This window comes from Bidens hawaiensis, unplaced genomic scaffold, assembly GCF_021521415.1.
Source record: "Bidens hawaiensis isolate Kalapana, Puna unplaced genomic scaffold, B.hawaiensis_p1.1 tig00008950_1, whole genome shotgun sequence".
NCBI lineage: Eukaryota > Viridiplantae > Streptophyta > Magnoliopsida > Asterales > Asteraceae > Bidens > Bidens hawaiensis.
In genome coordinates, this window is record NW_027491652.1 from 848,535 (window position 1) to 860,520 (window position 11,986).

Consider the following 11,986-nt stretch of genomic DNA (forward strand, 5'->3'; position numbering starts at 1 on the left):
GATATTCGACTCAAGCTAGGCTTGGCTCGCTAACAACCTTTTAAGTGTTGTTTCCCGTTACATCGTGCGGGCATCTGACTAGTATATATTAAAACATTAGTATTTAAATTATATATATATATATATATTTATACCTATACGTTAATACGTATATACATGAACGAAAACATGAGTTAAACGAGTATTACAAACCAGTTTTTATTAAGAAAATATTTATTACTTATTATTATTAATATAAATATTAAATAGTTTAAAAAAATAAAACAAAGAAAATCCAAAAAAACGGGGTGGCGGGGGGTTGAACCCGCGACCTCCCCCGCCACCCCACCACCACCACCACCACGATGCATGGTGTTTAACCAACTGGGATACCAGTGATGCTCAAATAAAATCTGGTTTCCATCTATTATAAACACAAACAAATCTGAACAATTTCTGATCAAGAACCCTAACAATCAACTTGGTTAATCCCGTTGATTTTAACCAAATCAATATTGGGGCATTTGATTTGCACTATATCGCGATCTAACCCATATATTCAATTACCTTAAACGATGATCAGAAGTGTGTTAATTTGTATAGACAGGCGACGGCCAAAGGGGTTCCAGTATGATGATCCAGCAACTACGATAGACTAATTATATATAGGGCTTTGCTTCGCGATGGAATAAGGATTGTGTAAGTAGATTTAGTTGAACTTTGGTAATCGATATATTACGTTTTAAGAAACAGGTTAGGACGGTGTATAATAATTAGGCATTGCGTATCACTTTTGATTGTTTTAACATAATTAAGATCGTCGGTGAGAACGATTAAGGTAAGGAGATTAATATACCCAGATCAATTCCATAATAGATGGGAGGATTAAGGTGCAAGCTAAAGAACGGGTAATCGGGTTGCGGGTTTGGGTGTGATAAACGGGTATGGGTTTGGATTGATGGATTACAATTTATCAAATTTTGAAATTTAACCCCTGTATTATAAAGATGGTTACAACTGGGGTTAAAACTAGAGTTTAGGGTGAAAAATATAATTCAAAGTTATTAATAATATATATATTTAAATAATATCATATTTTATTGATTAATTTACCAAAAACGAAAAGGAGTCGGGTAATTGGATAAAATTAATACCGGGAAAGTCTGATTTGTTACAGTCTCCCTACTTTAGAGAATTCCGTCCCGAAATTAAAGGATACTATAACAAACCACTTAATTTTGAGGAAAGGAATATTTTAAAATAAAATTTAAAAATTTATCATAGCACAGAACTTTGAATAGTTAAAGTAACGCTCCAAATGAAAATCCGATAAGGGCACTTATATATAGGATGTACCCGCGGCGTATCCACCATGTCTTTATCATCTTTACATTTGTATCGTTATCCCAACTACTTTAAATTCTATATTATGACACACAATCTTACGCATCATGATTTCTGTGCGAGGACTTCGATAATTATGTTCCGGACCATAATTATTTTGATCGTCGTATGGTCCACATGATTCGTCCCGTCGTGTGGATTTAAAAAACATTTGAGTTTGGTTATATTATAGTAGTACCTTGCTTCTTTGTTTTCCTTTCTTCAACAATGGTTGAATTAGGTGTTTATGCCATCCTAAGGCAAGTTTGCACGAAAGGGCTATTTTAGTCCATTTCAACTTTTTAATTTGTTTAAGCTTACTGTTTCGTTTAAGATTTGAGTTTTTCTAAGTTAATATTAGTTACATGGTATTGGGTATGTGGTAACCAACCTTGGTCTCATAACGAGTCACGGAACGAACCAAAACCAAACTCTCGTTTAAACTCTTTATTTAAATGATTTAAACAAGTTGCATGTAAGATTCAAGTTGTTCTAAGGTCTTTTATTTACTTTTTATATTTGATGTTATGATATGGGTTTATTGGAACCAAACTAGGTTATATACGAAGTCTTGAACCAACCTAACCAAACAAACCGAACTAAACCGAGCTCACTCGCTTAAAACACACTACTTGTATTTCGGGCCACCGAATCTCATATTTATCTTTAAAATTATGTTATAAACTGGTTTATAAATGTTTTCTTAAAATACTTGGTATGTCGGATCCAACTTAATTTTATAATAAGCTTGGACCGATAAAACCAAATACCCGCTTAGCATTTACGTTTGAAGTTTCTTCCTAATAGAACTTCTAACTTAGTTAAGTTTTTGTTTTAAATAAGTTATCTCATGATTTTTATCCCTTTTGAATGTCGGGTTCGGACTTGACAATTTATCAAGAACCGAACCGAGTAAACGGAACACTCGTTAAAACCTCGTTTTGATATTTATCTAACAAGGAGTCGTGCACTATTGCATTAAACCAGTCCCTTCAAATTTAATTAACAAAGGTTAAGTAAAACCAATGGATAGAACACCAAGACTCGATTTTGGGCTAACTTACTTTTCAAATTGTTACTTTAATTACTTCAGTTTTTACACTTTAAACTCCAAAACTTTGTTTACTTATTTTGTTTGTAATTTTATTTTACTTTAAGTTTTCTCAAGACATCCTACTAACTTAAGGATCCTTTAACCTAGGACTCGCACGTTAACTCGTTGAGCACGTTTTCCCGAAACTTTCCCTTGAACAAATTCTTCATCAAAGTCACTTATTCCAAGTGAGTAATCATACTCCTCCTTTTTTACGCTTTTATACTTTTGGGGGTGGCATGCGTATCATATTCAAACTTACATGTTTTAAGACCTCAATACTAAATCCACAATTCTATATTTTGTGTTTATATGAAACTTTGCTCGATTATTTGTTTATGCCTCAAATTTATTACATGCACGAGTGTTTATTTTAATGTTTTTGTGGAGCCTCATTAAGTATAATCATACGCTCCCCTGACAATTTTAGCCTTGTGCTAATAGAATAGGGCCTCATTATCCGAGTATTTTGGTTGTTACCAAATAGAAATGATCCTCAGTTATTTACTTTACCTTTACAACGGTTGTTGCGATATTCTATTTACCCATATGAATTGTGATTTTTGCCTCATTATATACACAGAACAAAAACTATTGTATTGCTCACCACCATTCATGTTGATCAAATCTATTTTTATGCATGCTACAGGTTTACTTTTAGGTTGTTTATGAAGATTGAGGACTCATCACTTAGATTATACCTCTAGGACATTTTTATGAATTAAATAGTGTTGTAATTGTTTGTATTTAATCTTTTAACAAGTTGTATTTGAGTTAATGAATGAAATAAATGAGTTGAGTAACTATAGTGTCATTGTTTTCTTAAGCAATCTGTCGTGCCCCGGCATGTTCCGTCGCCTTTGGTCGGGGTGTGACACAAAAAAAACCACTATCATCATGGGGATGAGGACCAAAAAACGAACCACCCCCTCCACCACCACTTCCGCCATCACCGGCAATTTCGTCACCACCACCAGAAGGTTCAATATGGTGAACGAAGGAAGATGGATCTTGAAAAATTGAGTGAGGCGGCGTAGTTGGACGATCACTAGTAACATCAGCTTCAACTTCAACATCTTGATGGATCTCCACGTCATCCCCTTGAACTTTCGTATCCCTCAAGGGAGAAGGAGACCGATAAGGTAAATCAGCGGACTTACCATTCTCACGGGCCAAGGTAAGATGGGGAAAAAGACGAAGAGCAGATCTTTCATGAAGAACAGGGCCACCAAAAGACCCATCAAAAACCTCTCTCCTTGAAAAATATACCAAAGAAAGAAAGTCATAAAAACGTATAAGAATAAGATTTAACACAAGAATACCTGCAGAAGAGGCAGATTTTTCCGTTAGTTTTTCGCTAAGCTTGGATTTCTTCCGGATAAGAGAAAGAAGGTCAAGGTTAAGCGAAACCTCAGAAGCAGTAGGCTTCGTGGAAGTTATAGCAGCTTCACAAGTAGGATTAATAGACAAGGTCTCCTTACATTTCTTCTTCTTCAAACCAGTCGACGCGTCAAAAGAGCGATTAAGATCAACAACATCTTCCACAACAGGTCTGCCAAAGGTAAATCATCAGAAGTCAAGGACGGGCACAGTGATTCCAAAGACTATTCGCTAGTCGAAAGGATCACTTACACGTCGTACACAGTAAGAATAGTCAAAGGCCGGGGATTAAAAGTTGGATCACCCGCCGCTCAGCATCGATCAGGGTAAGGATAAAGTTCTCACAAGTTTCCTCAAGGATGGGAAGTTCCCCCTCCAGCAGCACTCGGCGGGCCATGGTACCATGTATGTCCTCAAAAAGAGACAACAAAACACTCCCCATAGCTAGAAAGACAAAATTAAAGTCAGTAAAATATAAGTCACAAAAAAGAAGAAAAACACTCGACACACTTACACAAGTCGTCGCGGCCATAGTAGGGAGTCTCGTGTGGCCTTGACCAGACCCGACTCATTCCATCAGCCACCAAGGCAGACTCCTTGATGAGACAAAGGGGAGTTTCCCGTGCTGTTAAGGTTTTATACCAATATTGATCTTGAAAGTCGCGAGGGGGAGAATCTTCAATGGCCCAAGCAGGATCGCAGTAGTTCATAGGGATGGGGATATCATCAGTCTGAATATAAAAGAACTTTTGTTTCCATTCATACAAGCTCTGCAGAGCCTCCTTAACGAGTGTCACTTCCTTATCACGAAGGTGGAAACCAAACCACCCACCCTTAGTGTGCATCTTATAAAAAACTCGGAACTTTTCAACAGAAGGAACCACAAGTTGACTACGACAACAAAATTCAAAGTGCCGCAAACACATCATGCCCAGCGGATGAACCTGGGTGATGTGCAACCCATAGAACAACAAAACGTCACGAACGGAAGTAGTAATGGGCAAACAGAAATTCCCATGGTCAAAAAATTCAGAATACAGAGCCAATTTATCAGGATGAGCATCCATGGCGGTACTACCCTCAGAAGGCAACTCGGGCTCCTATTCCAGGGAAATCTGATAAGTCGAGATAGACTCATAGTCAGAAAGCCTCCATTAGATAGTAACGTCATTTATAAACGAACCGCCACCCTTCTTGCCACCCTTTTTCTTGCCGGACTTTTTCCCGGTAAAAGACGATGACAAAGAACAGAAAACGAAGAGAAAAGGCGAAGTATCTTGAAAGACAAATATGAAATAAGGGAAATAGAAGTTTAGAAGGAAAGAAACGGTACAACTGACCTATTTATACTAATCGAAGGCGGAGGTTAGGGTAAAGGGGGGAATTCTAGAAAAAAGGGAGGCCCAATAGGAAACGGACACGTCACGTAGGAGTTTCAAAGTTCAAAAGTGGTTGCGTCAGTCACACGCGCAAACAGTTGAAAAGACCCTGTTGTAGCAGGCGTCGTCTGACGTCAGAGAAATCAAGCCCACTTGTGGTAAAATCTTATCTACATCAAGATACCTAGTTACAATCCAGTTACCATAGGGTCAAATTCATTTGGCACAAAGAGTACTTCGCAGCATGAGGCCGCAGAAGCAAGCATTAAATAATATCAGCATAATAGTATGCCGAGAAGTCGGGAAGAAACATAAACAAGGACGCTTGACAGGGATGAAGCATGGTTCGAAAGCACCGCCATGAAACCCGAGAAGTAGGAGATGATTTGGACCAAGCAACACGCCGGTCAAACAATCAATTGCAGAAAAGAATGCTGACTAAAGAGGGGAAAAGAATAAGAAGTGACAATTACAAAAATGGAATGAATAGAATGTGATATCCATCACCTAATTATAACCACGAGAGTAAATGCGGTAGATGAACAACTGGAAACTCAGTATCAAAATAACCAATAAGGAAATAGCACGAAGCACGAAAACCTGAACATTAATATGCCGCGATGCAGAAACATTTATACCCACCTGGATTAAATGAGCCTGAGCCATACGTATCGGAACGTCACCACAGCTAAATTTAAGTAAGACAGAAGCTACCCTCATAAATAACCACCAAAAAAGAAAAGCAAAAAGTAAGCCCAATATTCCACCCGCAGAATTACTTGTGGAAGAAACAATGGGTTGGGGGACTTGTGGAGGTAAAGTACCAAATAACCCATAACACACAAGGTAAATCTTCCGTGAAGAAAGATATAAACTACCAATGAAAGAAACACTTGGCTATTTATGACCAAAGAAGTGCAGCGGAAGACTTATTGTGACAAAGCACAACCTAAAGAATCACATGTTAGGAATCCTGTACTATCCACGAATGCACTATGGACCAATGGGAAAAAGGCCACCGCGGTACTTACACACGACAAGGATTCTCATACGCCAAATTGTCCAACCAATCAGGACCCACTGTCATGTACAACCATGAGAATGGAAGGTTCCATTGAGTGAGACAGATGGCTCATTCCTTCTCCTATCCTTTGGCTATAAATACTACATGAGAACCAACGGTAAAACGATCTGTTCTCTTTGATTCTCTCTAAAAATTCACATTACTTACGATACTAATTCCCACGCCGGATGGTGGTTACGAGAAGACCCCCCACGGTGTTCGGTTTTGCAGGGTCTTGGTCATCGGAGTTCTACATTGTTGTGGTAACGTACCGCTGGAAAACGTTAAGTTAATACCAGAGGTTAGCTTGAAGTTAATCCATCTTTGATTGAGATATTAGGTCAAGCCTCCTAAGGGTTAACTTATTGTAAATGGTGTCTACATCTTAAACATTGATTTGTGATCGAGGGTTAACTTTTTATATAAGTTTCCTTAACTTGTAAGCATTAACAAGAAAAAACCAACTACATACATCTTTGAAACTTACATTATACTTTCCGTTAGTAATGAAGAGAAAAAGATTAGATAATATCCCGTTTTATAAATGCTTTAATCCATAAACAACACAAAAATAAATGAAATAATGAATATTTTAATTCCAATATTATCTTTTCACTGATCTTAGAGAGATTTATTTGTTGAAGAAACCCACACACCACAAATTCATTTACTAGAAATATGTCCACAACGTTTTGATTTATCATGTATTTGTGGACCACTCTCGTTGTCACAAATTAAATCAATCAATGTCACCATATAACCATTTATCTGGCTGAATTTGTTGGTACCGTATTATTTTCTTTCAAGATAAATTAAAATTATTATTTTAATCAAGATTTGAATTGAAGTTACACGTGTGTGTAGTATGATAGCATGCCTTAACTTTAAAGAACACGCCTTATAAAGCCATAGCCATTGAAATTAAACTTGGTGTAAAATTGTAGCAACTCCTCTAAGTGATGGATGGTGGTTGTGTAGGGTAGCTCATCGTGGTAATTGTTGGATGCTTTAGAAACTGGTATTTAGGTGATCGATTACGAATATTACGAAACGGGGATACAATAGTTGCCAATGGTGCTACACAATTCGCATTTTGGGCGTCTATAAGTCCATGGATGCGTGGCAATCAAAGGATGGAGTACCCGAAGACAACTCATTTAAAGTCTAGTGTATATATTTTTGAAACTTTGTTAAATATGTGTATATCAATATATACATTAAAATTTAATGAAATAAATTTATTAAAAAGGTGTAGAGACTCTAATATAAATTTTATGAAGTTACATTATTAATTTGTTTAACAAATTTGTGGAAGTTTACGCATTTGAGGGCATTGAAGTGAATGAATTGACTCGTCCGACATGTACGAAGAAGGCAAAATCCAAGAAGATATTATTGGAGGTTGAATGCATAGTAGACGCTACTCTACTTGATAATCTAACTGGAGATGATGGATCAGTTCAAGTCGCACTACAAAAATAAAAATGTTTGCCTTTGAGATGTGGCACAGTATCATCTATGGCAATGGCTGAAATTAGAGGTGGCAATTTGATTGGGTTTGATTAAGATGATGGGTTTTGGTCAGGATGAATTCTTTAAAAAAAAAGTTATGATGGATAAAGGTCAAGGTGGGTTAAGTTAAATACAAAGGGTTTCAAAAACCTCTCAAAAAATTCAAAAAAATATAATAAAAAAAATACTAACTCAAAATATAAATAAAAAACGAAAAATGGAAAATAACTAAAATGTTTCCACCGTCATCCAGGTACATAAAAAATAAAAATAAAAAACGTGAAAAAAATTCGGTTTAGAGGTTTAGTTTAGCTCTTAGGTTTCGGTCTTTTCAGTTACTTTGTTTTGGTCGGTTTTTCCTTTTTCATTTCGGGTCTGATTCGGTTAATACTTTTCGTTTTGGTCAATTTTTCGGTTTTAGTGATTTTGTTTCGTTTTGGTCGGTTTTTTCGGTTTCATTTCGGTTTTTTTTTGTTCCGTTTTAATTCATTTTGGTCTGCTACGTTTCGGTTTTTTGTTTCGTTTTGGTAAGCTTTTCGATTGCATTTCGTTTTTTTTGTTTCGTTTTGGTTAGTTTTACGGTTTCATATCGGTTTTTTTGCATCGTTTTGTCACTTTCCTATTTCGGTTCAAGTTCGTTTCGTTTTTTTGTTTCGTTTTAGTCAGTTCGGTGTTTTTGTTTGTTTTGGTCAACTTTTCGGTTGCATTTCGCTTTTCTTGTTTCCTTTTGGTCAGTTTTTCAGTTTCATTTCGGTTTTTTTGTTTCGTTTTGGTCGTTTTTCTATTTTGGTTCAGTTTCGTTTTGTTTTTTTTGTTTCGTTTTAGTCAGTTCGGGGTTTTTGTTTCGTTTTGATCGTTTTTTTTGGGTTTCGGATGAGTTTTGTTCCGCACATGATAGTTTGGGTATTTTGAATAAGATAAATTATGGATAACTTGTGTATTTTGTTTTGACCCAGTTTAACCTATAAATGAAACTCACTTCTATATTTCCAACTCATCCTGACCTCATTGAATAATTTTATTTTATCCATCCTGACACATTTAACTTTTAAAGTTTATCCATCTTGACCCAAAAAAACTAATTTGGGTTGGGTTTGCCACCCTTAACTGAAATAGATATCCTCGACGATGATACAAGCCAGATAGACCTGAAGCGCTTAGATTTTGCCATGCCTGTCTGCTTCAACGGCAGATTTGCGTCTGTTCAAACATCATAGACATATTAGAAGTTAGAACCATGGGCTGCATGCCTGCATTTTTATTCTTGCATATTCTAGTAATTAAGCACCTCTTTTTCCATTCATACATTTATTTCAACTTTATAATTTGTTTGTTTCGAAGAAACCAAAACGTTGATCGGGAGCGTTAATCCACCAATGTTCTGGGGCATGTTGAATTGTAGAAAATAGAACAAACTAGAAAGCGAAGTAATCAGTTTAGAAGCTGAAATACGCAAGAAAAGAATGATCTTGTTCTGCCAGCATTGGGGTAATTAGGTGCGATAATTGTCCGTCTTTGGTAATGTTTCATTGATATATTTGGACAACCATGTAATGACAACGTTGATTTTTGTAATGGCAAATTGTCCTTCTATGTGATGAAAATACTCTTCTGTTTAGAATTCGACACATAAAATAGATGTTTTGAGAGTTATTCAGCAGCTAAAGAAGGCTAATCAAAAAAGTAAAAATTCGAAACGTTACATTTTTTAAGAGTACTGAGTTAAAAGACCAAAAGTACAATATTAGTATAAAGAGAGAGAAAAACCTATTCATCCTCTTCTTGTGTATCATCTGATGTTAGAAGATGACCAAGAGCAACCTTTGCCTTCTTAGTTCCTGCACTCGCCTCATTCGTTACATCATCTCCAACCTTCCTCTTGTTAGATCCGTCCTCATCTTTCCCCTCGTCACTTTCAGAACCGTTCGTTTGACCTTCTTCAGTCCTTGACTCAGTTCCATCCTTATCTTTTTCTTTTGTTTCAACAGGGCTCGTTAACAGCAACCGGATCTCATCAGTGGTTGCAAGATCAAGCGGGCTCTTCCCGGATTTATTTTTAATATTTATGTTTGCGCCTTTTTTAACCAAGTATTTGATGAGATCAGTATAGGATCCTTGCACCGCATAGTGAAGAGGAGTCATGCCCTTACGGTTTGTTGATTTTACAGTGACCCCGGATGAAACAAGGGTCTTAACGACTTCCAAATGGCCTTTTTGAGCGGCAAAGTGAATTGCGCCCATGTCATCCATGGCGGCTGCACCTATATCTGCCTTGTTTTTGCAAAGGATGTTCACCACCTGTGCTTGTCCAGCCCATGCAGCTAAATGTAATCTAGGGGTTTAGTACATGCTTAATTAAGGAAATGAACAAACCACATTTGTTAAACATGAACCGTTGAGTTAAAAAGACTAGCAACCTTTACCCAGTTAGCCACAAATGAGTCAACTTGGGTTACGTTTTAGCTCAAAAGTGCAAAACATAGAAAAATCAAATGGCTTAAAAGAAAACGAAACAAAATTCGCCCAAAGTGGGATTTTAATGCATAAAACGCCTACAATATACATCACATTGGAGAGATTTACACGAGCTGTTTTCCTAAAAACTTCTTCTGTAGCAGTCAACAAAATTTCTCAAACTTATCTCATGAATGGTCTCTTATTTACAGTTAAATCCGGGTGCAATATAATTTCTTGCCTATTGCTCGGTTAGACTAAACAATGTCAAAGGAAGTCCTATCAGAGGATAAACAGCCTCCTTAATCCTTAATTCCTTATAATGATCTGTTTCAAGTGGGAATACTTTCCAAAGGTTCAACTTCAAACGCAAAAATAATAAAAAAAAATGATAAGAATGCACATCTAACTTCTAAGAAAACAGAATACCTAAAAACTCACCGTTTTGGACTCGTTGTCGATTGCATTAGCTCAGTCAACCAAAGATAGCAAGCTAGTATGAATAGGCATTTGAAACCACTTGATAGTCATTGGACAATGGGCATGCTTTAAGAAGGTGTAACCGTGTAAGACGATAAAGCATATAATTAAGAATTTGAGCAAACAAGTAAACGAGTAGATTTCATAGAAAATTAAAATGCCACCAGCACTCAATTAATTATCTCTTTACTTTACAATTCCAAGACAGAGTTAAATGCGCCCCGCTACTTACAAAACAGAATAGAATTAAATAACACCAAACCTAGCTAGATAGAGTGTGGTATATGACAGCAAGAAGAGCATAATAACTTAACGCAGGAAAAAAATAGGTTATGTAAAGTGTACTGAAAACAGACAACTGATCTTAAAGGGCCCAACCAACCTAGATGGTTTATTAAGTTCCATAGAAGAATTGGTTGTTGCTATGAATAACCAATTCAAACCGTAACTAACAACACTCGCTAAGAAGAAGCAACCAACAAGTTCATCCTTGGAAATAAAACATATATTGACGCCCCGACCTAACTATTACTCTGCTTAACTAACTAATTGCACACTGTGATCATTACTTTACTTTCTAGACACTAACAAGACAAGTAAATGTGTAAATAAGACAAGAGGATACGGTGTTCTGGAGTGTTTATCCCTGGAGTTAACAGACAGAGGATTAGAGCTTATAATCGTCTGTACGCCGACCACGTCACCTGCTCGAGCTGCCGAGTGAATCTCACCCCTCGTCGAATCTGAGGGTTTTTTTCCCATCTTTTTTGGTGATTCTAAATTAGGGTTTTGTTTCAAAGGCGTTGACAATGTTCACATCTTTTTAACATATTTGTTTACAACTGTACGCGGCGATTAACATAACCATAACGTTGTAAGTTGCAGGTCGTCAGAAAAACGTTTTTGATCAAAAACCTCAACATTTTCGTACCAAGCATCTTTCCAACCTTAGATCAAACACTTTTGTTCAAAGGTTTTGAGAAGGCATTGTTTAACCAAATATAGTTATACTCTATTCGGGTTGAGTTTTTTTAACCGAAACTGAATTGGGATTTTGGTTTTCGGATTTACAAAATTCGAATTGTGTTTGACCCAATTCAATAACAAATAATGGGGAAAATGAAAATAATTTTAACGAAGTTATTTGGCTTATTAGGAGGTAAACAACATTTGAACCAAGCTTGAATTCAATTTCCGATTCAGTTTTGAACTACTTAAACTCAATTCGGTTATCAGTTTCAACCGAAAAATCTTTAAGCGAAT

General features: G+C 36.5%; 1 protein-coding gene across 1 annotated transcript; it reads right to left on the reverse strand.

The window, feature by feature from the left end:
- Positions 1–9,198: 9,198 nt before the first annotated feature.
- LOC143530556 (uncharacterized) lies at positions 9,199–11,446 on the reverse strand. Its single transcript, XM_077026052.1, has 2 exons — positions 11,349–11,446; positions 9,199–10,121 (listed from the first exon to the last, which is right to left on the reverse strand). The coding sequence occupies exon 2, from the start codon at positions 10,037–10,039 to the stop codon at positions 9,557–9,559; it is 483 nt and encodes a 160-aa protein (XP_076882167.1). The 5' UTR covers positions 10,040–10,121; positions 11,349–11,446; the 3' UTR covers positions 9,199–9,556.
- Between the last annotated feature and the right edge of the window lie 540 nt (positions 11,447–11,986).

What these genes read in the sequence shown, in the direction of transcription:
- LOC143530556 (XM_077026052.1), bottom strand. Translation starts at nt 10,039, where the DNA reads ATGGATGACATGGGCGCAATTCACTTTGCCGCTCAAAAAGGCCATTTG.